Here is a 25945-nt window from a genome sequence, read left to right as displayed (position 1 = left end):
CAAAAAATAATAAATTTCATTTAACTCAATTTGAACCTTTAAACTCAAAATTTCATAGAATTCTTTCTTGGTGCTCACTTATACTGTAAGAAAGACATGTATACAAATTTCCTTAATTTCAAATTAATCTTCTTTAGTGATTTTTGGAAGTTTTTTATAAATGACTCTCATGTTATTTTATATTTATAGATATATTTGGATACAGTTTTTAATATTCTTTCTCAATTACTTCTAATACACTCTTAACTTAATGAATTACCTTTGTAACAATGTCTTAAACTTGTAGTTTTAATTTGTTATACATGGAAGTCTAAAAAGTAATGAATGTTTTGTAAATTATATACTTTAATGTCCTAAATCCAGGGTATATGATTCGCAGTGGATCAGGCCGAGCGTTATTTGACAGCTGGCAGTTGAAGCTATTTGTGTGAATTTCTATCTGTGAATCTCTACCGAAACGTCACAAAACTGAGCCATTTCTGAAGCCATTTGATCATCAGTGATGAAAAGTGTATAACTTAACAACACAATGATGAAAAAGATTGTGACTGAACCAAGGAGAAACTCCATAGTCTGTGACAAAGCCCACACTAACAGCCAGGAAGATTATGTTGTGTTAGGTGTAACTGGAAGGGTGTATCACAAGCTGCTGCTGCCAAGCAGTATGATAGACTCAAACCTGTACTGATGGCATTTAGTGCGACTGCACTTAGCAATTAAAAAAAAAAAAAAGACCGGAATTACTTAACAGAAAGGATGTCATACACCACACTGATAACTGCCAGACTGCGACATCTTTAATGACCTATCAACAATTGCAAGATCTTGACTGGGAGGTTATGATGCATCCACCATATAGCCTGGACCTAGCACCGTTAGCATATTACTTGTTTCAGTCTCTGCAATAAATCTCTGAATGATGTTAAATTAGTTTCAAAAAAGGCCTGTGAAAACCATGTATCACAATTTTAAGAACAAAAACCTTAGAAGATCGATAGTGTAGGATTTATGATGTTGACAGAAAAATAGGAGAAAGTTATCAAAAAATATGGTCTTGGTAGTCTCAAAATGTTGTTTTTCAATAACAATAAATGTATTCTACATTTTGGACTCCAAATGCTCAGTACTTTTTAGACAACCAGAAATAAAGGAAATATGAATCATGTAATATGCAAGTTATTACAAAGCTTTATTAATAGAATTGTACATATATAATACAAATAGTTCCAAATGATCTTATTTATAAACTAATTAGTTTAGAGTAGTGTATACAATAATGTAAAAAGAAAAAACTAGACACAAACTGCACAGACCCTATAACAGAGACAATTTATACCACTCTGTAACTAATTTGATTTTTGTGTAAAAGTGTTTAGATAAAAATTACAAATGAAATTTTCTAACCCATATGAATAGAGAGATGTCTTTTTAAATTACCCCTGCGACTAAATGTTTTCTTACAAAAATTACAAGTGAATTTCTTCTCAACAATATGAATAGATAGATGTGTTTTTAAACTACTCTTTAGACGAAATGTTTTCTTACAAAAGTTACAAGTGAATTTCTTCTCACCAGTATGAATAGATAGATGTCTTTTTAAATGATCCCTGCGACTAAATGTTTTCTTACAAAAATTACAAGTGAATTTTTTCTCACCAGTATGAATATATAGATGACTTTTTAAATGATCTCTGCGACTAAATGTTTTCTTACAAAAATTACAAGTGAATTTCTTCTCACCAGTATGAATAGATAGATGTGTTTTTAAATTATCCCTGCAACGAAATTTTTTCTTACAAAAATTACAAGCAAATTTCATCTCACCAGTATGAATAGAGAGATGTGTTTTTAAATTACCCTTTATACTAAATGTTTTCTTACAAAAGTTACAAGTGAATTTCTTGTCACCAGTATGAATAGAGAGATGTGTTTTTAAATTATCCTTTAGACGAAATGTTTTCTTACAAAAGTTACAAGTGAATTTCTTCTCACCAGTATGAATAGATAGATGTCTTTTTAAATTATCACTGCGACTAAATGTTTTCTTACAAAAATTACAAGTGAATTTCTTCTCACCAGTATGAATAGATATATGTGTTTTTAAAGTACAGCTTTGATTAAAAGTTTTTTTACAAAATTTACAAGTGAATTTTTTCTCATTTGTATTAGTAGAGATATGTGTTTTTAAATTACTGCGTCGAATAAATGTTTTTTTAGAAAAATTACAGGTTAAGTTTTTTTTGACAATATGAATAGATAAGTGTGATTCTAAATTAGATCTCTGAGTGAAACTACTTTCAGTAATTCTTTCCTCCACATCATCGATAACTTCTTCAACAAGATCCTAGAAAAAAAAAAAATAAGTGTTAAGTTAAAAATCTATCAGATTAATTTGTTATTTTTAATAACGTCAACTACAAATTGACAACTTATACTCTAACATTAAATATCTTATGTTCATATTTATGCAAGCACAATATGTTTGTTTCAACGTAGCAAAAATAAAAATTTCTTTAGTATAAGAAGTTAAAATACAGAAGACAAAATATAACACAATCAAACTATACGCTACATAGCACAGAAACTAAAAATTGGCAGTCAACAAGCAATTTCATAATACGAAATAAAAAAAAAACAAATTTAAATAAAATTACTGTAGTTTATTTCTGTTAATATTAACCGAAAATAGAAACCTGACAATAAGTGTAGATATTTTCCAAATTCATCCCCAGATAATGATATTGGTCATGTGTTCTTAAAAAATCAAACACAGAGAAGAGTAATAAGATCGGTTTATCATTTTTATTCGATTTTCATCCTATGGAAGAATTGAATGAAATGAAAAATAAGAAAAAACAGGTTTAGTATTGAATGGGTGAGTCAAGTTAATAATCAAAGAATTAATAAGCATAATGAGTATATACAGACAGTGAAAATTAGTATTTTATTAGATTTCCAGGAATACTGGTTCCTAATCGATATAGTGTAAGAACACTAATCGAAGAATTTGGGGAGATTGGATCAGTAAAGAAATATGAGTGAAGTGGTAGACCAACAGTACGTACTTATGAAGACGTATCGACTACTATGTGATGTAGTCTTAACAAATCCGTACAAAAGTTAGTTAACAGAAAAACAACTGCAACAAGGCAATTTGTAATAAGCTCAGTCTTGTCCCATATAAAGCAATTCAAAGGTTATTAGGCCGAGACTTATCAAAGAGAATTCAATACAACATGGAATGGTTTCAACAGTTTCTAGTGGATGTTTGTGAGCTGCCAACTATTTAAGCAGAAATTTAATTTATACTACCATATAAATATGAATTCAATTCTCTGTGAAAAGAAACTCTAAGAAATTAACCTTGTTTTGAGAAAGCCGATGCCGTCCATGGCTTCAAAAAAGCAGGTTTTTTTTGCAAAAAAATAGTGACATTTCAATATATTCTACTAATTTTCAGATTTATATCATGCAATACTCATATTACTATTGTATAATTATTTTATTATAATTACCGATTATAATTTAATACACATGAAAAAAAGATTCTAATCAATGAGTACTGAAAAACCCCAGAGAAATGGCATTAAACCACATTAAAAATCCCAAGGAACCCTCAGAAAACTCATAAATACCACACAAAAACTATTCATGCTGTACAGATCCTGGAAGAGTAGCCTCATGGCTGTTATCAAAGACCAATAAGAATGATATTACAATATTTCTTATGTTTTATGGACATATGTTTTATGGACTTATGTTTTATGAACAGCAATAAAACAACATGCAGTCTGTTGGCAGGCAAGCAGTTTGTTATGTTACAGAATTTGATATGGCTGTGCCACATTTACAGTACCATAAGAGACACAATGAAGCAGTTTCTCTGAGGACAACAATGTACTTTATAAAACTGGTTTCTGTGAATAGATTATAAATTTACTTGCAAGAATATATCAGCTGCATTTCAGTAGGTTTGTTGTGTAATGAGGAACAGTATAGTTTGGCACTATGAAGAAAGAAACAAGAAACCTTACATAAAACCTTGCACGGAATGTTTATTCTTTATGAAAATACATGAGTTTTCAGGAGTGACTTGTGACTTCTCAATTGTACAATCCTACACATACTGTTTTATCATTTCACATACAGTTTGGTATCACTTTTTTAAGCTTTTAATCAAAATATCTAGTGTTAAACAAGAATGCTATTATTAGGTAAACCATCAAAAAGTAAATGAAAATATCTTACTTGTCTAGATGTTGTCAGTTTATCATCTGTCATAGCAACAGGAGCAATCAAATTTTCTGTTCGCTCTGTTTCATGTTTGATTTCATTTTTTATACCGAGAGATAATGGATCTTCATCAAAAAATGAACTATCAGTTTGTGCATCCATACTCTGAAGCAAAACATAAAGTAATAATAATAATAATAATTTATTATCGTTGTATAATTAACATCTATTAAAATATATCTATTTTTCTTACAATGATAAAATAAATTGATTTTCATAGAAATAACTCATCTGTGTGGTTACTTCTATAATAATATTCATCTGGAACCTTTCAGTAAATAATCACACTTGATAGTACCAGAAAAGGGAATTATTGGAGGCATTGGCAGTAAATTAATAGATCAATAGAAAAATATTTGCGCTTAAGCACAATCAAAATTGTTTGGTAAAAGAAACAGGTTGCTGGTGCAAATATAAAGAAACACATCAACCTTGTTTGGAAACGAAATTGTAGTGACATAGAATAAGGATTATCGAAACCTACAACAAAGTTTCTTGTAACTGAACATGCTTCATAAAGACAAGGATAGCCTTTGAACTCTTATATACAATGTTAAATGTGGGTATAAAATGAATACGTTAGTCACCTTTGTTTAAGGCATGAGGCATCTGCTCACTGTATTGTATTTGTTACGTATTGTACAAAAGTTTTGTCTACTATAAAATGTTAGATGCAATCTGTTAAACAAAGCTGTTTACCACCTATCCTTTACAAATAAATATTTTTTACACAGTATAACGGAATATCACCAAAAAATAGGCATGAGTAAGCAATAACAGTAGAGTTCATTGTTTCTTATTACCTACAAGATACACTGTTTTGCAAAAGATAAGAACAGTCACCTGGGGAAGCAGTCAGTTCCTTGTATCAGCTAATGTTTTAATTATTTTATAATAATGGTTAAAGAAAACTTCAAAAAAGACAGATCAAAAAATATTGCTTAAAATTTTCTATACATTCTTTTTCAACAGTATGCAAACACAAATGAATAGATGTATAAGAGATTATATGTTAATTAGTTACATCCTTTAAATCCTTTATTGTGTTTTACATTCTTTATGGATGTCTTACATCGTTTATTGGATCTCAGAATAGTTCAAAAATGTGTACATCAATTAAAACATGAATAACACTGAAATGTATTTACTATATGCTCTATGTTCACTTAACTGAATACAAAGTTTTCCTTTTACTAAATTTTCTGCTACTCTTGTTTAATGTATTTGACCAAACAGTTTTATAGTTCGTATTATATTAAGTCCGTACCGTTTTCTGATGGAAAAGTGGAAAAAAGCCTCATAAGTGTAAGAGGGCAACCATTAATTTAGTGCCAATCTACGAAGAATCCAAGAACCCAAAAACACCTTTTTTTCTTACTTCGTTAATAACTTTCTTTTACAATATAAATCAAAAAATTTCAAGTTACATATAAATGCAAAATGTTATTTGGGCTATAAACAGTAAATAAAAATATCATCATGAATAGAATAATTAAGAATTCTTACAATTACTCTGTTTTATGTTTTTAACTTACAACAAGACAAAGAATAAAACGGCTTACTTGTTTAAATATTGTTAGTTCATCATCAGACTTGGCAAGATGTGCAAACAAATGTTCTTGTTGTGCTGTTTCATGCATGTTTTCTTTTTTAATGGGGAACGATAATGGATTTTCTTCCATAACTAAATCACTAGTTTGTGCATCCAAACTCTGTAAAAAAAATATTATGTAATATTAATATTCTATTACAAAAGTGTGACTTAAAATAAGCATGTTAAATGAAATATTACTGAAATGTAACATCTGATGAAGTCAAGAGCTTGGAACTAATTATATTGTTAAAGATAATTTAAGACTTTATGTCTCAAAGCGGGTTTTTAAGCACTGATCAGTGTCTGAAATGTATGGATATGACTTATACAAATAATCTATGTTTATAATTAACACCACTTGAAAACCAGAGTTTTATGGTATAACTTAATTTCTAAATCTCTAAAAAATATACATATATCCATGAGTAGTCAATAACAGTAGAGGTCATCGTGTTTTATTACCTGAAGTGATACAGTTTTTTGCAAAAAAACGTTTTCACTGGGTATACAGACTTTGATGGTAAACTAACCAAGGATTATTGCATGTTTTTTTAATAATAATGGAAGCCAATTCAGTTGTATAAAAGACAAAAATTTAATTTTACAGAAACAAAAAATTTACACATAAAAAAAGATTAATATACTTAGATACATAAATAATACACACTTCTTTCACTCTGTAAAAATAATTTTAATGACTACCAACCACAATCTGACAGAATAGATTTCATATATATGTTACTGAGGGTGTCAACAGAAGACAGCACATAAAAGGAATGCATATCAGTTATACTACTATGCTACTGGGGTGTTCGTAATCATACATCACAGTCCACAATACATGTAAAACCAATGAAATAAGGCGGTGAGCTTGCAACCATCATGGATCCTCAAAGCCTGTACTAAACAGTACTGTACTGATAACACTGTACAGTACAGTACTGTACAAAGCCTGTACTGATCAGTTAAGATGCCAGTAACATAAAATAAGGCTGTCTTCCATGAGCTATTACAAGAACGCGAATCAAAAACGAGTGTCCTAACCTGACCCTAGTTATAACTCTGTCACACAAGCATCTTGGACTGACAAACGCCAGAGCTGATACTTATCGATTAGCATAATATGACATATGACATTTCAATGTTATACTGTGTTTTTAACACAGGCATACTATTCGGCTACTGTAATTGACAAGCGTCTTTCCCTTTTAATTAACTGACATAGTAACATTTAACATGAAAACTTGTAAAACTGCAGCCTCTCATATGCCATTATCAACCAACCATTAATAAACCCATTACTGATTTTTTTTTAATGAAAATTTCAAGAGAAGCATACGATTAACTAAACATCTAAATTTATTATACTGTTTCTGGTAATGCCTGACTACATTAACTTTCTGCGGTATACAGAAGCAATTGTGGAAAAGTTAAAAATTTAACAGAAAAATATCAGATTATCTTTTCTTATAGAAAGTTTACGAGAACCTTCAACAACTATCTTTCAGAGAACTGAACAATCACGACCAGTATATCAAATTTAATCAAATATATAATTTATATGATATGATTCTAATTGAAAAAACAGAAGCACATCATAATCTGCCTATTTCCAAGAATATGTTTAATGTTTTTGTTAACCTTGTTTCAGAATACTTCAAAGTATTTCGCCTCCAGAATAATACTGAATATCTGTGTCTCTTGTTGTTTACGACTAATTTCCCGTTTGCTAATTAGCAAGTCTGACTCTATCACGCTAAGATGCTATAAGCTCTATTAGATGCTTTAAAACAACACATGAAAAAAAGATTCTAACCAATGAGTACTGAAAAACCACAGAGAAATGGCATTAAACCACATTAAAAATCCCAAGGAACCCTCAGAAAACTCATAAATACCACACAAAAACTATTCATGCTGTACAGATCGTGGAAGAGTAGCCTCATGGCTGTTATCAAAGACCAATAAGAATGATATTACAATATTTCTTATGTTTTATGGACATATGTTTTATGGACTTATGTTTTATGAACAGCAATAAAACAACATGCAGTCTGTTGGCAGGCAAGCAGTTTGTTATGTTACAGAATTTGACATGGCTGTGCCACATTTACAGTACCATAAGAGACACAATGAAGCAGTTTCTCTGAGGACAACAATGTACTTTATAAAACTGGTTTCTGTGAATAGATTATAAATTTACTTGCAAGAATATATCAGCTGCATTTCAGTAGGTTTGTTGTGTGATGAGGAACAGTATATTTTGTCACTATGAAGAAAAAAACAAGAAGCCTTATATAAAACCTCGCACAGAATGTTTATTCTTTATCAAAAGCAACGAGTTTTCAGGAGTGACTTGTGACTTGTCAGTCATACAATTCTACACACACTTTTTTATCATTTCACATACAGTTTGGTATCACTTTTTTAAGCTTTTAATCAAATTATCTATTGTTAAACAAGAATGCTAAATATTAGGTAAACCATAAAAAGGAAATGAAAATATCTTACTTGTCTAGATGTTGAAAGGTTATCTTCTGTCATAGCAACAGGAGCAATCAAATGTTCTGTTCGCTCTGTTTCATGCTTGATTTCTTTCTTAATACTGGAAGATAATGGATCTTCATCAAAAAAAGAACTATCCGTTTGTGCATCCATACTCTGCAGCCAACCATAAAGTAACAATAACAGTAATTTATTATCTTTATATAATTAACATCTATGAAAAAATATTATTTTTCTTACAATGATAAAATAAATTGATTTTCATAGAAATAAATCATCCATGTAAGTATATCTATAAAAATATTCATCTGGAACCTTTCAGAAAATAATCACACATGATAGTGCCAGAAAAGGAAAATATTAGTGGCATTGGCCGTTAATTAATAGATCAATAGAAAAATGTTTGCGCTTAAGCACAATCTAAATTGTTTGGTAAAAGAAACAGGTTGCTGGTGCAAATATAAAGAAACACATCAACCTTGTTTGGAAACAAAATTGCAGTGACATAGAATAAGGATTATCGAAACCTATAACAAAGTTTCTCGTAACTGAACATGCTTCATAAAGGCAAGGATAGCTTTGTACTTTTTTAAAACATTTATATACAATGTTAAATGTGGGTATAAAATGAATATGTTAGTCACCTTTGTTTAAGGCATGAGGCATCTGCTCACTGTATTTTATTTGTTACGTATTGTTCTAAAAATTTTTATCTACCATAAAATGTTAGATGCAATCTAACCCCTTATACTCCACTAATAAATGTTTTTTACACTATAAATCAAAATATCTCTTGTCAGACATTAATGCTAAATGATGTGTTGGCTATTAAACAGTAAATAAACATATATTTACGAATAGAAAAATTAAAAATTCTTACAATAACTAGTTTTCAAGTTTTTAACTTAAAACAAGATAAAGAAGAAAATGGCTTACTTGTTTAAATATTATCAGTTCATTAGCTGTCTTCGCAAGATGTACTAACAAATATTCTTGTTGCCAAATTCCAAATTCCAAAACACTTTTTATTGTAACAAAACACAATTTAATGTAATTTTTATTATTGCCATCCATTACCTTACATTTAGAGTAAATGTTGGAAGTGGCCGCCATCTTCTTGAATACAAGCTTCAATTCTTTTTACAGCGTTTCTTGCAAGTTTTTTCAAAGTTTGTGGCTGGATATTTAATACAGCTTGTTCAATATTGACTTTCAATTGTTCAAGTGTTCGTGGTTTGTTGCTGTAGGCTTTTTCTTTGAGGTAACCCCGTAGAAAAAAATCCGCCGCAATCAAATCTGGAGATCTTTGTGGCCACAAGCCTCGACCGATTACCAAAGAATTCCTCAACGAAAACAGAAATTGAACCTGCGTAGTGCGATGTCACACCGTCATGTTGTAGCCAGCAGTGTCTGTCTTCCTCTTCCAAGAGTGCGATGAACTGAAATAAAATATCCTGATATCGTTCTGCATTAATGGTGTACTCAAAAAAAATAGGACTGATTATTTTCTTCCGCGATATCGTGCACCACACGCCCGACTTCTGCGGGTGTAATTGTTTTTCGTGATAAACATGGGGATTTTCAGCGCTCCAAATTCTACTGTTTTGGCTGTTTACGTAGCCATCCAAATGAAACCATCCGTAATCTGTGAAAAATAACGAATCCATAAAATTAATTCCCTTACGCAGAAATCGACGGAACCGTTGACAATATCGTAACCGTTTTTCTTTATCGGGTTCAAGTAGTTGATGAACCGTTTGAATGCGATAAGGACGTAATTGTAATTGTTTGGTTGCCCGACGAAAAGTTGATTTAGACAAATTAATTTCAGCAGACAAGCGTCTGATCGATTTATTTGGCGAGGAATCAGTCTTCGAGTTCAGTGACTGTATCTGTATTCAACACTGACGCAGATCTTTTGTGTTCCTTGTTATTAACAGAACCAGTCTCTCTAAATTTTGCAACTAACCTTAATACTGATGTTTTGTTAGGAGCTGGTTTATCTGGGTACTTATGGGGAAACAAATCTTGCACTGCAACCACTGATTTCGTACTGAAGTACGACTCAACAATGAAAACACATTCATCTAGCGAAAACACCATCTTGTCTCTAGCAATACACTGAACGTTATGATTGCATTGTTGTTATTATCAGTAGTGTTCTATTGCGTCGCCATGATGTTCAGATGTTGGACAAGTCCATTTCAGTAACAACTAGGGGAGTAAGCTTCACTTTTGAAATTTCATGGATGAGTGATTGATGGGTTGCATTTTACATGGGACACCTGTTTAGAGACAATACAGGGTGTCCTAAACTGACCGTTTTCATAACTTACTCAAATAACCTTGGTCTAGTAAATGCCAGAGTTGACGATATAAAACAACATTTCAATGGTTACTGCGTTTTTAACACAAGCTTACTTTCAACTTGCCTAATATCATTGATAAGCATCTTTCTCTTTTCAAAAATCTTACCTAGCAACATCTGATGTCAAAACATGTAAAACTGCAGCCTCTGGTAAGCCATTCTACACCATTATTAAACACATTACTGATATTAGCATGAAAATTTCAGGAGAAGCAAACGATTAACGAAACATCTAAATTTATTACAGTGTTTCTGGTAAATCCAGACTGCATTAATTTTCTGTAGTACAAAGAAGCTATTGTGGAAAAGTAAAACATTTAACATAAAATTATGAGATTATCTCTTCTTATAGAAAGTTTACGGGAACCTTCCACACCTACCTTTTAGAGAAATGAGCAATCACAACCAGTACATCAAATTTAATCTAAAATATAATACATATGTAGGATATGATTTTAACTGAAAAGTTAAAATCATATTTTACCTATTTCAACCAAACCAATCAGATTTTACCTAGGTAAAATCTAATTGGTTTGGTAAAACACACAGATTACTTGTGTAACCGTAAAAAAAAACATATCAGTCTAGTTTGAAAACATAAATGCAGTAACATAGAATAAGGATTATTGACAACAATAACAAAGCTTCTCGTAAGCAAGGTTACCTTTGTACTCTTTTACATCTTTATAGAAAATGTTGAATTTGGGTATAAAATGAATATGATTAGACGGCTTTGTAGCACGAGGTATCTTCTGATTGTATTTTCTTTGTTGCATATTGTTGTGTAAAATGTTTATCTACCGTAAAGTCTGAAGTGCAATCTGTTCATCAATGCTGTTTACCTCCCTATGCTTCGTTAATATCTTTTTTTGCACTATAAATAAAAACATCTCAAGCCAGACATAAATGCAAAATGTTATGTGGGCTATAAACAGTAAATAAAAATATCATCATGAATAGACTAATTAAGAATTCTTACAATAACTAGGTTTTATGTTTATAACTTAAAACAAGATAAAGAAGAAAATGACTTACTTGTTCAAATATTGTCAGTTTGTCATCAGTCTTGGCCAGAGGTACAAACAAATGTTCTTGTTGCCCTGTTTCATGTATGTTTTCTTTTTTAATGGGCAAGGATAATGGATTTTCCTCCAAAACTGAATCACTAGTTTGTGCATCCATACTCTGAAAAAAAAAAGAAAGTATTATTATATTCTACTACAAGACTGTAACTTAAAATAAGCGTGTTAAATGAAATATTACTGAAACGTAACATGTTACAAGTCAAAAGCTTGGAGCTAACTATATTGTTAAAGATAATTTAAGACATGATATATGTATTAACATAAAGCACTAACCTGTGTTGGTTGTGTATGGAAATGACTTGTTATACAAATAATCTATATTTATAACTAACACCACATGAAAACCAGAGTTTTATGGTATAACTGAATTTCTAAATCTCCAAATAATATACATAAGTAGACAATAACAGTAGAGGTCTTCTATTTTTATTACCTGAAATGATACAATTTTTTGCAAAAGAAAAGTTTTCACTGGGTATATAGACTTTGATGCTAAATTAAACAAGGATTATCGCATTTTTTTAAAGTATTAATGGAAGTTGTATAAAAAAAGATAATTTAATTTTTACGGAATCAAAAAAATTTTCGGATGTAAAAAGATAATTAAAGAGTTAAGGTGACAGTAACATAAAATAAGGGTGTCTTCCATGATCTATTAGAAGAACTCGTGTCAAAAGGGAGTGTCCAAACCTGACCATAGTTATAACTCCCGTCACACAAGCATCTTGACTGAAAAATGTCAGAGTTGACACTTATCGATTACATAATATGACATGACATTTCAATGTCATACTGTGTTTTTAACACAAGCATACTATTTGGCTTGGCTACTGTAATTGAAAAGCTTCTTTCCCTCTTAATTATTCTGACATAGTAACATCTGACATGAAAACATGTAAAACTGCAGCCTCTCATAAGCCCTTACACACCATTAATAAACACGTTACTGATTTTTTGGATGAAAATTTCAAGAGAAGCTAAATTTATTATACTGTTTCTGGTAATGCCTGACTGGATTAATTTTCTGTGGTACACAGAAGTCATTGCAAAAAAGTTAAATTTAACAGAAAAATATGAGATTAACTCTTCTTATATAAAGTTTACAAGAACCTTCTAAAACTATCATTCAGAGAATTGAACAATCAAGACCAGTAGCTCGATTTTAATCAATAATATAATTAACATGTAGGGTATGATTTTAATTGAAAAAAAAAAAAACACAACGAAATCTGCCTATTTCCATAAATATCTTTAATATTTTTATTATACATGTTTTGGAATACTTCAAAGTATTTTGCCTCCAGAATAATTCCGAATATGTCTCTTGTTTTCCACGACATATTACCCATTTGATAACAGGAGAGTCTGACTCTGTCCCGGGTGAGCTTCCATAATTTCACAAAAAATACATAAGGATTTCTTACCTTCTGGCTATGCAAATAGGATTAATTATTAAATGTTTTATTATAGAGTTTACTATATTATTATATTTATTTATAGTAATATACTTACAAAACGTATATAAAACACACTTCTTTCACTCAGTAAAAATAACTTTAATGACTACCAACCACCATCTGACAGAATAGACTTCACATATATTTTACCGAGGGTGTCAACAGATGAAAACACATGAAAGGAATGCATATCAGTTATACTACTGTACTATTAGGGTGTTTGTAATCATAGATCAGTCAACAATATATGTAAAAAACAATGATATAAGGTGGTGAGTTAGCAACCACCACGGATCCTCAAGGCCTGTAACCAATAGTCATGTGGGGAACCACTGAGTTCCTTGTAGCAGCTAATGTTTCAATTATTTTATAATACTGGATAGAGAAAACGTAAAAAAAGACAGATTCAATATATTGCATAAAATATTCTATACATTCTATTTGAACAATGTACCAAACACAAGTGAATAGATTTATAAGAGATTATATGTTATTTAGTTACATCCTTTATAGACATCTTACATTGTTTATTGGATCTAAGAATAGTTCAAAAATGTGTGCGTCAATTAAAACATGAGCCCCACTGAAATGTCTTCAAAATATGTTCATGTGCACTTAACACTAACTGAATACAATGCTTTCCTTTTTCTGAATTTTCTGCTACTCTTGTTTAATGTATTTGACCAATCAGTTTTATATAAGTGTTCAAGAGGAGAAAGTCCATACCGTTTTCCGATGGAAAAAAGGAAAAACCTCATAATGTTGAGAGGGCCACTATTAATTTTTTTCCAAGCTATGAAGAATCCAATGACGCAAAAACACCTATTTTTCTTATAGTTACAAAATAAATTGATTTTCACAGAAATAACTCATCTATGCCAGTGCTTCAGTAATAGTATGCAACTGGGATCTTTCAGTATATTATCAGTCTTCATAGTCAAGAACACAGTATTGGCATTGGCATTAATTAATCTATCAATAAAAAGTTGTTTGCACATAGGGAAAATCTAATTGGTTTGATATACCGCACAGGTTGTTTGCGTAAACGTAAAAAAATACATCAATCTTGTTTGAAAACAAAAATGCAGTAAAACAGAATAAGGATTATTGACATAAATAACAAAGCTTCTCTTAAATAACATACTTCATAAAAGCAAGGATAGCTTTGTACTGTTTTACATCATCTTTGTAAAAAATGTTGAATCTGAGAATATAATGAATTGTATATTTTTATTGCGATTTGTTGTACAAAATGTTTATCTACCGTAAAGTCTTAATTACAATTTGTTCATCAAAGCTAATTACCGCATAATTACCGTATAATTCATTAACTATTTTTGCACTATAAATCAAAATATCTCAAACCAGACATAAATGCAAAATATTATGTGGGCTATAAACAGTAAATAAAAATATCATCATGAATAGAATAATTAAGAATTCTTACAATAACTTAAAACAAGATAAAGAAGAAAATGGCTTACTTCTTTAAATATTGTCAGTTCATCATCACTCTTGGCAAGTTGTACAAACAAACATTCTTGTTTCCCTGATTCATGCATGTTTTCTTTTTTAATGAGCAAGGATGATGGATTTTCTTCCAAAACTGAATCACTAGTGTGTGCATCCATACTCTGCAAAAAAACAGTAAGTAATTATAATATTCTATTACAGTAGTGTGACTTAAAATAACTATGTTAAAAGAAATATTACTTAAAAATAACATCTGATGAAGACAAGAGCTTGGAGCTAACTATATTGTTAAAGATAATTTAAGAATGTTATGTATTAACATAAAGCACTAACCTGTGTCGGTTATGTATGGAAATGACTTGTTATACGAATAATCTATATTTATAACTAACACCACATGAAAACCAGAGTTTTATGGTATAACTGAATTTCTAAATCTCCAAAAAATATACATGAGTAGGCAATAACAGTAGTGGTCATCGTTTCTTACTACCTAAAATGATACAATTTTTTGCTAAAGAAAGGTTTTCACTGGTTATATAGACATTGATGCTAAAAAAACAAGGATTATTGCATGTTTTTTAAGTATTAATGGAAGCCAATTCAATTGTATAAAAGAAGAAAATTTAATTTTTACAGAATCAAAAAGTTTCAGATGAAAAAAGATAATTATAGAGTTCTGGTGCCAGTAACATAAAATAAGGCTGTTTTCCATGAGCTCTTACAAGAACGCGAATCAAAAGGACAAGCATCTTGGTCTGACAAATGCCACAGTTGATAATTATCGATTAGAATAATATGACATTACATTTCAATATTATACTGCGTGTTTAACACAACCATACTGTTCAGCTTGGCTACTTTAATTGACAAGCTTCTTTCCCTTTTAATTAATCCGACATAATAACATTTGATATGAAAACTTGTAAAACTGCAGTCTCTCATAAGCCCTTATGCACCATTAATAAACACATTACTGATTTTTTGGATGAAAATTTCATGAGAACCATACAATTAACTAAACATCTAAATTTATTACACTGTTTCTGGTAATGCCTGACTTGGGGTGTTCGTAATCACACATCACAGTCCACAATACATGTAAAAATACTGAAATAATTTGGGAATTTCAACCACCATGGACTCGCAAGGCTTCTACTGAACAAATATGTAAGGGACCAACGAGTTCCTCACGCCTTCAGTATGATTCTGAATACCTGTCTGTTGTTGTTCATAAGTGATTTCATATTTTCCAAAACGGCAGTTATTACTTGGTCCCATTATTTCACAAAAAATATGTAAACTTACTTACTTCCTGGCTTTTCTATTATGATTTAATATTCAATACGTTATTATAATGACATTATTTTTAGGTTTTGTTGTATTCCATTGTTCGATTTATCGATGTATGTTTTGGAGCATTCAATAAAATCTGTTTTCAGTATTCTATTAAATTTTCACTTTTGTCTTCGTTATTTATGTTTTAATTAGTAAATATTTTTCTATAATCTGAATACGCCTGTCTTTATTTAAATAGAAATATAACATTAATGCAACGAGGGGAGAAATTTGTGAACATAAAAAGTAAAAAAAAATAACTTGCTGTGTTTTTACACATTTAAACAAATTTGAGTAAAACGATCGACAGATGACATTCCATGACAAATTCCATGAATAAAATTTTGAATAAATAACACTTAAATTAAATAATATTTATTTTATACAGTCTCTTTAAATTTTGCAACTAAGCTTAATACTGATGTTTTGTTAGGAGCTGGTTTATCTGGGTACTTATGGTGAAACAAATTTTGTACTGCAACCACTGATTTCGTACTGAAGTACGACTCAACAATGAAAACACATTCATCTAGCGAAAACACAATCTTGTCTCCAGCAATACACTGAATGTTATGATTGAATTGTTGTGACTATCGGTAGTGTTCTACTGCATCGCCGCAATGTTCAGATGTCGCCATTTCAGTAACGAGTAGGGGAGTAAGCTTGACTTTTGAAATTTCATGGATGAGTGATTGATGGGTTGCGTTTTATATGGAATACCCTATATAAAACCTTGCACGAAATGTTTTTTCTTTATCAAAACCCACGAGTTTTCAGGAGTGACTTGTTACGTCTCAATTGCACAATCCTACACATACTGTTTTATCATTTCACATACAGTTTGGTATCACTTTTTTAAGCTTTTAATCAGAATATCTAGTGGTAAACAAGAACGCTAAATATTAGGTAAACCATCAAAAAGTAAATGAAAATATCTTACTTGTCTAGATGTTGTCAGTGTATCATCTGTCATAGCAACAGGAGCAATCAAATTTTCTGTTCGCTCTGTTTCATGCTTGATTTCTTTTTTAATACTGAATGATAATGGATCTTCAACAAAAAATGAACTATCAGTTTGTGCATCCATACTCTGAAGCAAAACATAAAGTAATAATAATAATAATAATAATTTATTATCGTTGTATAATTAACATCTATTAAAAATATATCTATTTTTCTAACAATGATAAAATAAATTGATTTTTATATAAATAACTCATCTGTGTGGTTACTTGTATAATAATATTCATCTGGAACCTTTCAGTAAATAATCACACTTGATAGTACCAGAAAAGGGAATTATTGGAGGCATTGGCAGTAAATTAATAGATCAATAGAAAAATATTTGCGCTTAAGCACAATCAAAATTGTTTGGTAAAAGAAACAGGTTGCTGGTGCAAATATAAAGAAACACATCAACCTTGTTTGGAAACGAAATTGTAGTGACATAGAATAAGGATTATCGAAACCTACAACAAAGTTTCTTGTAACTGAACATGCTTCATAAAGACAAGGATAGCCTTTGAACTCTTATATACAATGTTAAATGTGGGTATAAAATGAATACGTTAGTCACCTTTGTTTAAGGCATGAGGCATCTGCTCACTGTATTTTATTTGTTACGTATTGTACAAAAGTTTTGTCTACTATAAAATGTTAGATGCAATATGTTAAACATAGCTGTTTACCCCCCCCCCCCCTATACACACCACTAATAAATGTTTTTTACACTATAAATCAAAATATCTCAAACCAGACATAAATGCAAAATGATGATATGCGTGCTATAAATAGCGAATAAAAATATCATAATGAATAGAATAATTAAGAATTCTTACAATAACTAGGTTTTATGTGTTTAACTTAAACCAAGATAAAGAAGAAAATGGCTTACTTGTTTAAATATCATCAGTTCATTAGCTGTCTTCGCAAGATGTACAAACAAATATTCTTGTTGCCCTGTTTCATGCATGTTTTCTCTTTTAATGGGCAAGGATAATGGATTTTCATCCAAAACTGAATCACTGGTTTGTGCATCCATACTCTGCAAAAAAATATTAAGTAATAATAATATTGTAATATAATAGTGTGACTTAAAGTAAGAGTGGTTAATAAAATATTACTGAAATTTAACATCTGACGAGTCAAGAGCTTGAACCTAACTGTAATGTCAAAGATAGTTTAAAACATGTCATGGATCAGAGCACTTTCCATAGCATCAACCTGTCTTGGTTATGTATGGAAATGACTTGCTAAAAAAAAATCTATGCTTATAACAAATATGACGTGACACCAGAGTCATTCAGTATAACGGAATGTTCTCTGAATTTCAATATCTCCAAAAAATAGACATGAGTAAGCAATAACAGTAGAGTTCATTGTTTTTATTACATACACCTACAAAGATACTCTTTTTTGCAAAAGAAAAGAACAGTCACCTAGGGAACCACCGAGTTCTTTGTAGCAGCTAATGTTTTAATTAGTTTATAATACTGGTTAGAGAAAACTTCAAAAAAGACAAATACAAAATATTGCCTAAAATATATGTGATTTAGAAACATGATAACATTTCTCGACAAATGTGTAGCTCACTCTAGTAGGAAAATAACATACAATTATTTCAGGTTTTTTCCCGGCATACATTTCTTTTCTCATGGCACTCTAATTTTTGTATATCAGAATGTATTAAAGAGAAATTAAAATTCTTTGTTTGACATTTTCATGGTCAATTAATATAATTTTGGATCTTCAGTATATAATTCTTTCATTATTAACTTGACTCACCCATCCACTACTAAACCTGTTTTCTCTTATTTTTCATTTCATTCAGTTCGTCCAGTGGATGAAAATCTAATAAAAATGATAAACCAATCTTATTGCTCATCTGTGTTTGATTTTTTAAGAACAAATGTAATGACCAATATCTTAATCTGGGGATGAGTTTGGAAAATATCTACACTTATTGCCAGGTTTCTATTTTCAGTTAATATTAACAGAAATAAACTACAGTAATTTTTTTTTTAAATTTGTTTTTTTTTAATTTGGTATTATGAAATTGCTTGTTGACTGACAAGTTTTAGTTTCTGTGCTATGTAGCGTACAGTTTGATTGTGTTACATTTTGTCCTCTGTATTTTAACTGCTTATAATAATGAAATTTTTATTTTTGCTACTTTGAAACAAATATACTGTGCTTGCTTAAATATGAACATAAGATATTTAATATTAAAGTATAAAGTGTTCAATTTGTAGTTGGCATTATTTAAAATAAAAAATTTTTACGATAGATTTTTAACTTAACAGTTACATTTTTTTTTTAGGATCTTATTGAAGAAGTTATCGATGATGTGGAAGAAAGAATTACTGAAAGTATTTTACAGACATCAAAATGTGTGATTTGCAATAAATTAAAATATAAGTGCATTTGTGACTGTCATCAATGAAGAATATGATGATTTCAACACTTTTACTTTAAAAGAAAAGAGCTTGCAAATTACAGAAAAACCAGTTAAAGAAAGGAATGTCATATCTTCTCATCTTCCTGTTCACACGAGTTTTTACACTAGAGTGACACACAGGAGTCTCTCACTCAGAGTTCTACTTTAGAGTCACACTTATCTATTCACGTTGTCAAAAAAAACTTCATGTAATTTTTCTAAAACAACATTTATTCGACGCAGTAATTTAAAAACGTATATCTCTACTAATACAAATGAGAAAAAATTCACTTTTAATTTTTGTAAAAAAACTTTTAATCAAAGTTGTAGTTTAAAAACACATCTCTCTATTCATACTGTTGAGAACAAATTCACTTGTAATTTTTGTAAAAAATCATTTAGTCAAAAGAGTAATTTTAGTAAATTTAGCAATGGCAAGTGGCATGTTTGTTAAGCAGAAATAACAGTCAGAATAGTTATTTTTGGGTTCCCTCCAAATCACAGGTATAGCAATGGCATGTGGCATTTCTCCACACAGTGAGAAGCCTAGAACATGATAAACAACTGATATATGGGACCCAGGCCCTTGTTTGGTCCTGATTTTACACCAAAAATAAAGTTCATTACACTTTTTTACTAATGGAGTAAGGTTTTGTCTTTGGGACTAGACTGTTACTTCACAACATAAATAAATAAAAAACTTAAAATGATTGATAAAAACTCCAGGCATTTTGTAACTTACGACTAATTAAAGAAATAAAGTTGTAAACATGTAATACAAAAAAAATTCAAACATACAAAGCATTCACAATGACATGTTTACTGGTTCACTACTATCTCACAAGTGGAATTGTTCTGATGAATGTATGCAGCACTAGGTAACATTTGTATATGTTTATACACGTCTGAATCTACACAAGAATAGCAATGCTACTCTTTGAGTTAGTTCATTTGGTTCCACCATATTTATAATTCTTCAGGATCTTTTAGTTGACAATGGACAATAAAAGTTTTTAAATATTTAAAAAAATTATTATAACAAAGAAGCTGTAGGTAATGGAGAAATTATGAATACATATTTGAAAAAAGGATAAAGAACTGCATTAATTACACCTATTGGTACTCGTGAGACAAAAATCATGTTGACCAGTGTTATTGGCAACTTTACATGAGATATTTGGCACTTGAAATTTGCAAAATCAATCTGAATATAAAAGTGACCCATGATGAGCTTCCTTAACAAATTTAGAAGTGATGTTGTATTCCATTACTTTCTTCTGTGAGCTAATCATACTTTTTTGTAAATTTATATGTCAAACCTACTAAAATGTAAATCCTGCCTACTAGTGACACCTGGAAAGAAACTAATTGTATAGTGAGTATTATTAATTTGAATAAAGTAATTATTGTGGCTGATGCCACTTACATGTTTTCATTCAATCGACTCTTATTTGTTTTCATTCAATCCCCATAAAAGTAGCTACTTTTATGGGGATTTCAGATCTGCAAGGGCAGGGTATTTAGAAATACAAATTTAAAGAAAATCTGATTTTTTAAGGAATTGTATAGTACAACATCTCATTGTACCACGGGTTAGTTTATTGTTTACAAAACTCAGTTGGATAAACGGAAAGAAGATTCTGCAATTACCTCACAAAATGAGCACATGCTCAGCATTGTTACTATAAGCTGTTTTACAATTCTGCAAAACCCTTGGTTCTAACAAAACTAAGTGAGAAAAAATAATTATTTTAAAACTAGATTTAAAATACTACCACTAATTAAAATTCAGTTTTCTCGTGATGTGTTGATATGATTATTTGTTAAGCTTCAATTTCAATTGAGAAATCATTAAAAAAATTTTTTTTTACTATGTGTAAATAAATTATTTTTATAATTTTGAGCTTTACTCAAGCTTTACTCACTGTGTGGAAAAATGCCACACGCCACATGTCATTGCTATCCCTATAGCAATTCTGGTGATACAACTTACGAACAAAGCATTTTATCTGAGCCTCATTTACCAACTCAAGAAAATCTTAATGAACTCATAAAAGATTTAAAGTATCCAAAAAACAGTCTGGAATGCTTGCTTCCCAGTTAAAAGGATGTGATTTTCTTCAGAAGAATACAAAGAAATGTAGCACTTATCGTCATCATCATTCTGAATTTAAAGTCTATTTTTCTGAAGAAAATGCCTTAGTGTTTTGTAATGACATTTCTTCTCTTATGCAGACTCTTTGAAATGAACATAACCCAACAGAACGGTGCTTGTTCATAGATTCCTCTAAAGTTAGTTTAAAAGCTGTGTTTCTGCATAATGGCAATAAATTCCCATCAGTGCTACTATGCAAGAAACTTATCAAAATTTTAAATCTATATTGGAAAAGCTTCAATATGGAGTATCTAAATGGAGTATTTGTAGTGATTACAAAGTGATTCCATTTATTCTTGGTCTGCAGCTTGGTTACATAAACTACTGATGTTTATTGTGTGAATCGGATAGTAGGGACAGAAAAAGACATTTTATTAGAAATGAACAGCCTAAACCCATGGCCTAAAAATGTGTATCTACCTCTGTTAAATATCAAACTAGGATAATTGAACAATTGTTCATTAATCCTTCGTCAAGGACATGGACAATACTCCTGGTTCATGTACTTAAAAGAGAAGTTTTCTAAAATTATCTGTGAAAAGAAACTCTAAGAAATTGTTTTGAGAAAGCTGATGCCCTCCATGGCTTCAAAAAGGCAATTTTTTTGGCTAATAAATAATGGCATTTCAATATATTCTACTAATTTTCAGATTTATATCAAGCAATACTCTTATTGCTATTGTATAATCATTTTATTATAATTACCGATTATAATTTAAAACACATGAAAAAAAGATTCTAATCAATGAGTACTGAAAACCCCAGAGAAAAGGCATAAAACCACATTGAAAATTCCATGGAACCCTCAGAAAACACATAAATACCACACTAAAAACTATACATGAAGTACAGATCCTGGAAGAGTAGCCTCATGGCTGTTATCAAAGACCAATAAGAATGATATTACAATATTTCTTATGTTTTATGACATATGTTTTATGGACTTATGTTTTATGAACAGCAATAAAACAACATGCAGTCTGTTGGCAGGCAAGCAGTTTGTTATGTTACAGAATTTGACATGGCTGTGCCACATTTACAGTACCATAAGAGACACAATGAAGCAGTTTCTCTGAGGACAACAATGTACTTTATAAAACTGGTTTCTGTGAATAGATTATAAATTTACTTGCAAGAATATATCAGCTGCATTTCAGTAGGTTTGTTGTGTGATGAGGAACAGTATATTTTGTCACTATGAAGAAAGAAACAAGAAGCCTTATATAAAACCTCGCACAGAATGTTTATTCTTTATCAAAAGCAACGAGTTTTCAGGAGTGACTTGTGACTTGTCAGTCATACAATTCTACACACACTTTTTTATCATTTCACATACAGTTTGGTATCACTTTTTTAAGCTTTTAATCAAATTATCTAGTGTTAAACAAGAATGCTAAATATTAGGTAAACCATAAAAAGGAAATGAAAATATCTTACTTGTCTAGATGTTGAAAGGTTATCTTCTGTCATAGCAACAGGAGCAATCAAATGTTCTGTTCGCTCTGTTTCATGCTTGATTTCTTTCTTAATACTGGAAGATAATGGATCTTCATCAAAAAAAGAACTATCCGTTTGTGCATCCATACTCTGCAGCCAACCATAAAGTAACAATAACAGTAATTTATTATCTTTATATAATTAACATCTATGAAAAAATATTATTTTTCTTACAATGATAAAATAAATTGATTTTCATAGAAATAAATCATCCATGTAAGTATATCTATAAAAATATTCATCTGGAACCTTTCAGAAAATAATCACACATGATAGTGCCAGAAAAGGAAAATATTAGTGGCATTGGCCGTTAATTAATAGATCAATAGAAAAATGTTTGCGCTTAAGCACAATCTAAATTGTTTGGTAAAAGAAACAGGTTGCTGGTGCAAATATAAAGAAACACATCAACCTTGTTTGGAAACAAAATTGCAGTGACATAGAATAAGGATTATCGAAACCTATAACAAAGTTTCTCGTAACTGAACATGCTTCATAAAGGCAAGGATAGCTTTGTACTCTTTTAAAACATTTATATACAATGTTAAATGTGGGTATAAAATGAATATGTTAGTCACCTTTGTTTAAGGCATGAGGCATCTGCTCACTGTATTTTATTTGTTACGTATTGTTCTAAAAATTTTTATCTACCATAAAATGTTAGATGCAATCTAACCCCTTATACTCCACTAATAAATGTTTTTTACACTATAAATCAAAATATCTCTTGTCAGACATTAATGCTAAATGATGTGTTGGCTATTAAACAGTAAATAAACATATATTTACGAATAGAAAAATTAAAAATTCTTACAATAACTAGTTTTCAAGTTTTTAACTTAAAACAAGATAAAGAAGAAAATGGCTTACTTGTTTAAATATTATCAGTTCATTAGCTGTCTTCGCAAGATGTACTAACAAATATTCTTGTTGCCAAATTCCAAATTCCAAAACACTTTTTATTGTAACAAAATACAATTTAATGTAATTTTTATTATTACCATCCATTACCTTACATTTAGAGTAAATGTTGGAAGTGGCCGCCATCTTCTTGAATACAAGCTTCAATTCTTTTTACAGCGTTTCTTGCAAGTTTTTTCAAAGTTTGTGGCTGGATATTTAATACAGCTTGTTCAATATTGACTTTCAATTGTTCAAGTGTTCGTGGTTTGTTGCTGTAGGCTTTTTCTTTGAGGTAACCCCGTAGAAAAAAATCCGCCGCAATCAAATCTGGAGATCTTTGTGGCCACAAGCCTCGACCGATTACCAAAGAATTCCTCAACGAAAACAGAAATTGAACCTGCGTAGTGCGATGTCACACCGTCATGTTGTAGCCAGCAGTGTCTGTCTTCCTCTTCCAAGAGTGCGATGAACTGAAATAAAATATCCTGATATCGTTCTGCATTAATGGTGTACTCAAAAAAAATAGGACTGATTATTTTCTTCCGCGATATCGTGCACCACACGCCCGACTTCTGCGGGTGTAATTGTTTTTCGTGATAAACGTGGGGATTTTCAGCGCTCCAAATTCTACTGTTTTGGCTGTTTACGTAGCCATCCAAATGAAACCATCCGTAATCTGTGAAAAATAACGAATCCATAAAATTAATTCCCTCACACAGAAATCGACGGAACCGTTGACAATATCGTAACCGTTTTTCTTTATCGGGCTCAAGAAATTGATGAACCGTTTGAATGCGATGTCGTAATTGTAATTGTTTGGTCGCCCGATGAACAGTTGATTTAGACAAATTAATTTCAGCAGACAAGCGTCTGATCGATTTATTTGGCGAGGAATCAGTCTTCGATTTCAGTGACTGTATCTGTATTCAACACTGACGCAGATCTTTTGTGTTCCTTGTTATTAACCGTTTTCATAACGTACTCAAATAACCTTGGACTAGTAAATGCCAGAGTTGACAATATAAAACAACATTTCAATGGTTACTGCGTTTTTAACACAAGCTTACTTTCAACTTGCCTAATATCATTGATAAGCATCTTTCTCTTTTCAAAAATCTTACCTAGCAACATTTGATGTCAAAACATGTAAAACTGCAGCCTCTGGTAAGCCATTATACACCATTATTAAACACATTACTGATATTAGCATGAAAATTTCAGGAGAAGCAAACGATTAACGAAACATCTAAATTTATTACAGTGTTTCTGGTAAATCCAGATGCTGTTTACCTCCCTATGCTTCGTTAATATCTTTTTTTTGCACTATAAATAAAAACATCTCAAGCCAGACATAAATGCAAAATGTTATGTGGGCTATAAACAGTAAATAAAAATATCATCATGAATAGACTAATTAACAATTCTTACAATAACTAGGTTTTATGTTTATAACTTAAAACAAGATAAAGAAGAAAATGACTTACTTGTTCAAATATTGTCAGTTTGTCATCAGTCTTGGCCAGAGGTACAAACAAATGTTCTTGTTGCCCTGTTTCATGTATGTTTTCTTTTTTAATGGGCAAGGATAATGGATTTTCATCCAAAACTGAATCACTGGTTTGTGCATCCATACTCTGCAAAAAAATATTAAGTAATAATAATATTGTAATATAATAGTGTGACTTAAAGTAAGAGTGGTTAATAAAATATTACTGAAATTTAACATCTGACGAGTCAAGAGCTTGAACCTAACTGTAATGTCAAAGATAGTTTAAAACATGTCATGGATCAGAGCACTTTCCATAGCATCAACCTGTCTTGGTTATGTATGGAAATGACTT

General features: G+C 30.5%; 1 protein-coding gene across 4 annotated transcripts in view; it reads right to left on the bottom strand.

Moving 5' to 3' along the window:
- Positions 1-1170: 1170 nt before the first annotated feature.
- The window catches only part of LOC142330372 (uncharacterized), a 54187-nt gene continuing 29412 nt past the window's right edge, over positions 1171-25945 (bottom strand). For 3 of the 4 annotated variants that reach the window (XM_075375597.1, XM_075375598.1, XM_075375599.1), the window contains 10 exons: positions 25589-25738; positions 23142-23291; positions 18008-18157; positions 17054-17203; positions 14787-14936; positions 11796-11945; positions 8399-8548; positions 5856-6005; positions 4249-4398; positions 1171-2344 (listed from right to left, as the gene is read on the bottom strand). In XM_075375597.1, coding sequence (XP_075231712.1) covers positions 1400-2344; positions 4249-4398; positions 5856-6005; positions 8399-8548; positions 11796-11945; positions 14787-14936; positions 17054-17203; positions 18008-18157; positions 23142-23291; positions 25589-25738 — 2295 coding nt within the window. In that variant the 3' untranslated portion in view covers positions 1171-1399. The remainder of the gene's footprint in view (positions 2345-4248; positions 4399-5855; positions 6006-8398; positions 8549-11795; positions 11946-14786; positions 14937-17053; positions 17204-18007; positions 18158-23141; positions 23292-25588; positions 25739-25945) is intronic. The other variant, XM_075375600.1, reaches the window with a different exon arrangement.

Source organism: Lycorma delicatula, chromosome 9 (assembly GCF_047948215.1).
Source record: "Lycorma delicatula isolate Av1 chromosome 9, ASM4794821v1, whole genome shotgun sequence".
Taxonomy (NCBI): Eukaryota; Metazoa; Arthropoda; class Insecta; order Hemiptera; family Fulgoridae; genus Lycorma; species Lycorma delicatula.
The sequence above is the reverse complement of the archived record's forward strand: the minus strand, read 5'-3'. Positions and strand labels throughout refer to the sequence as shown.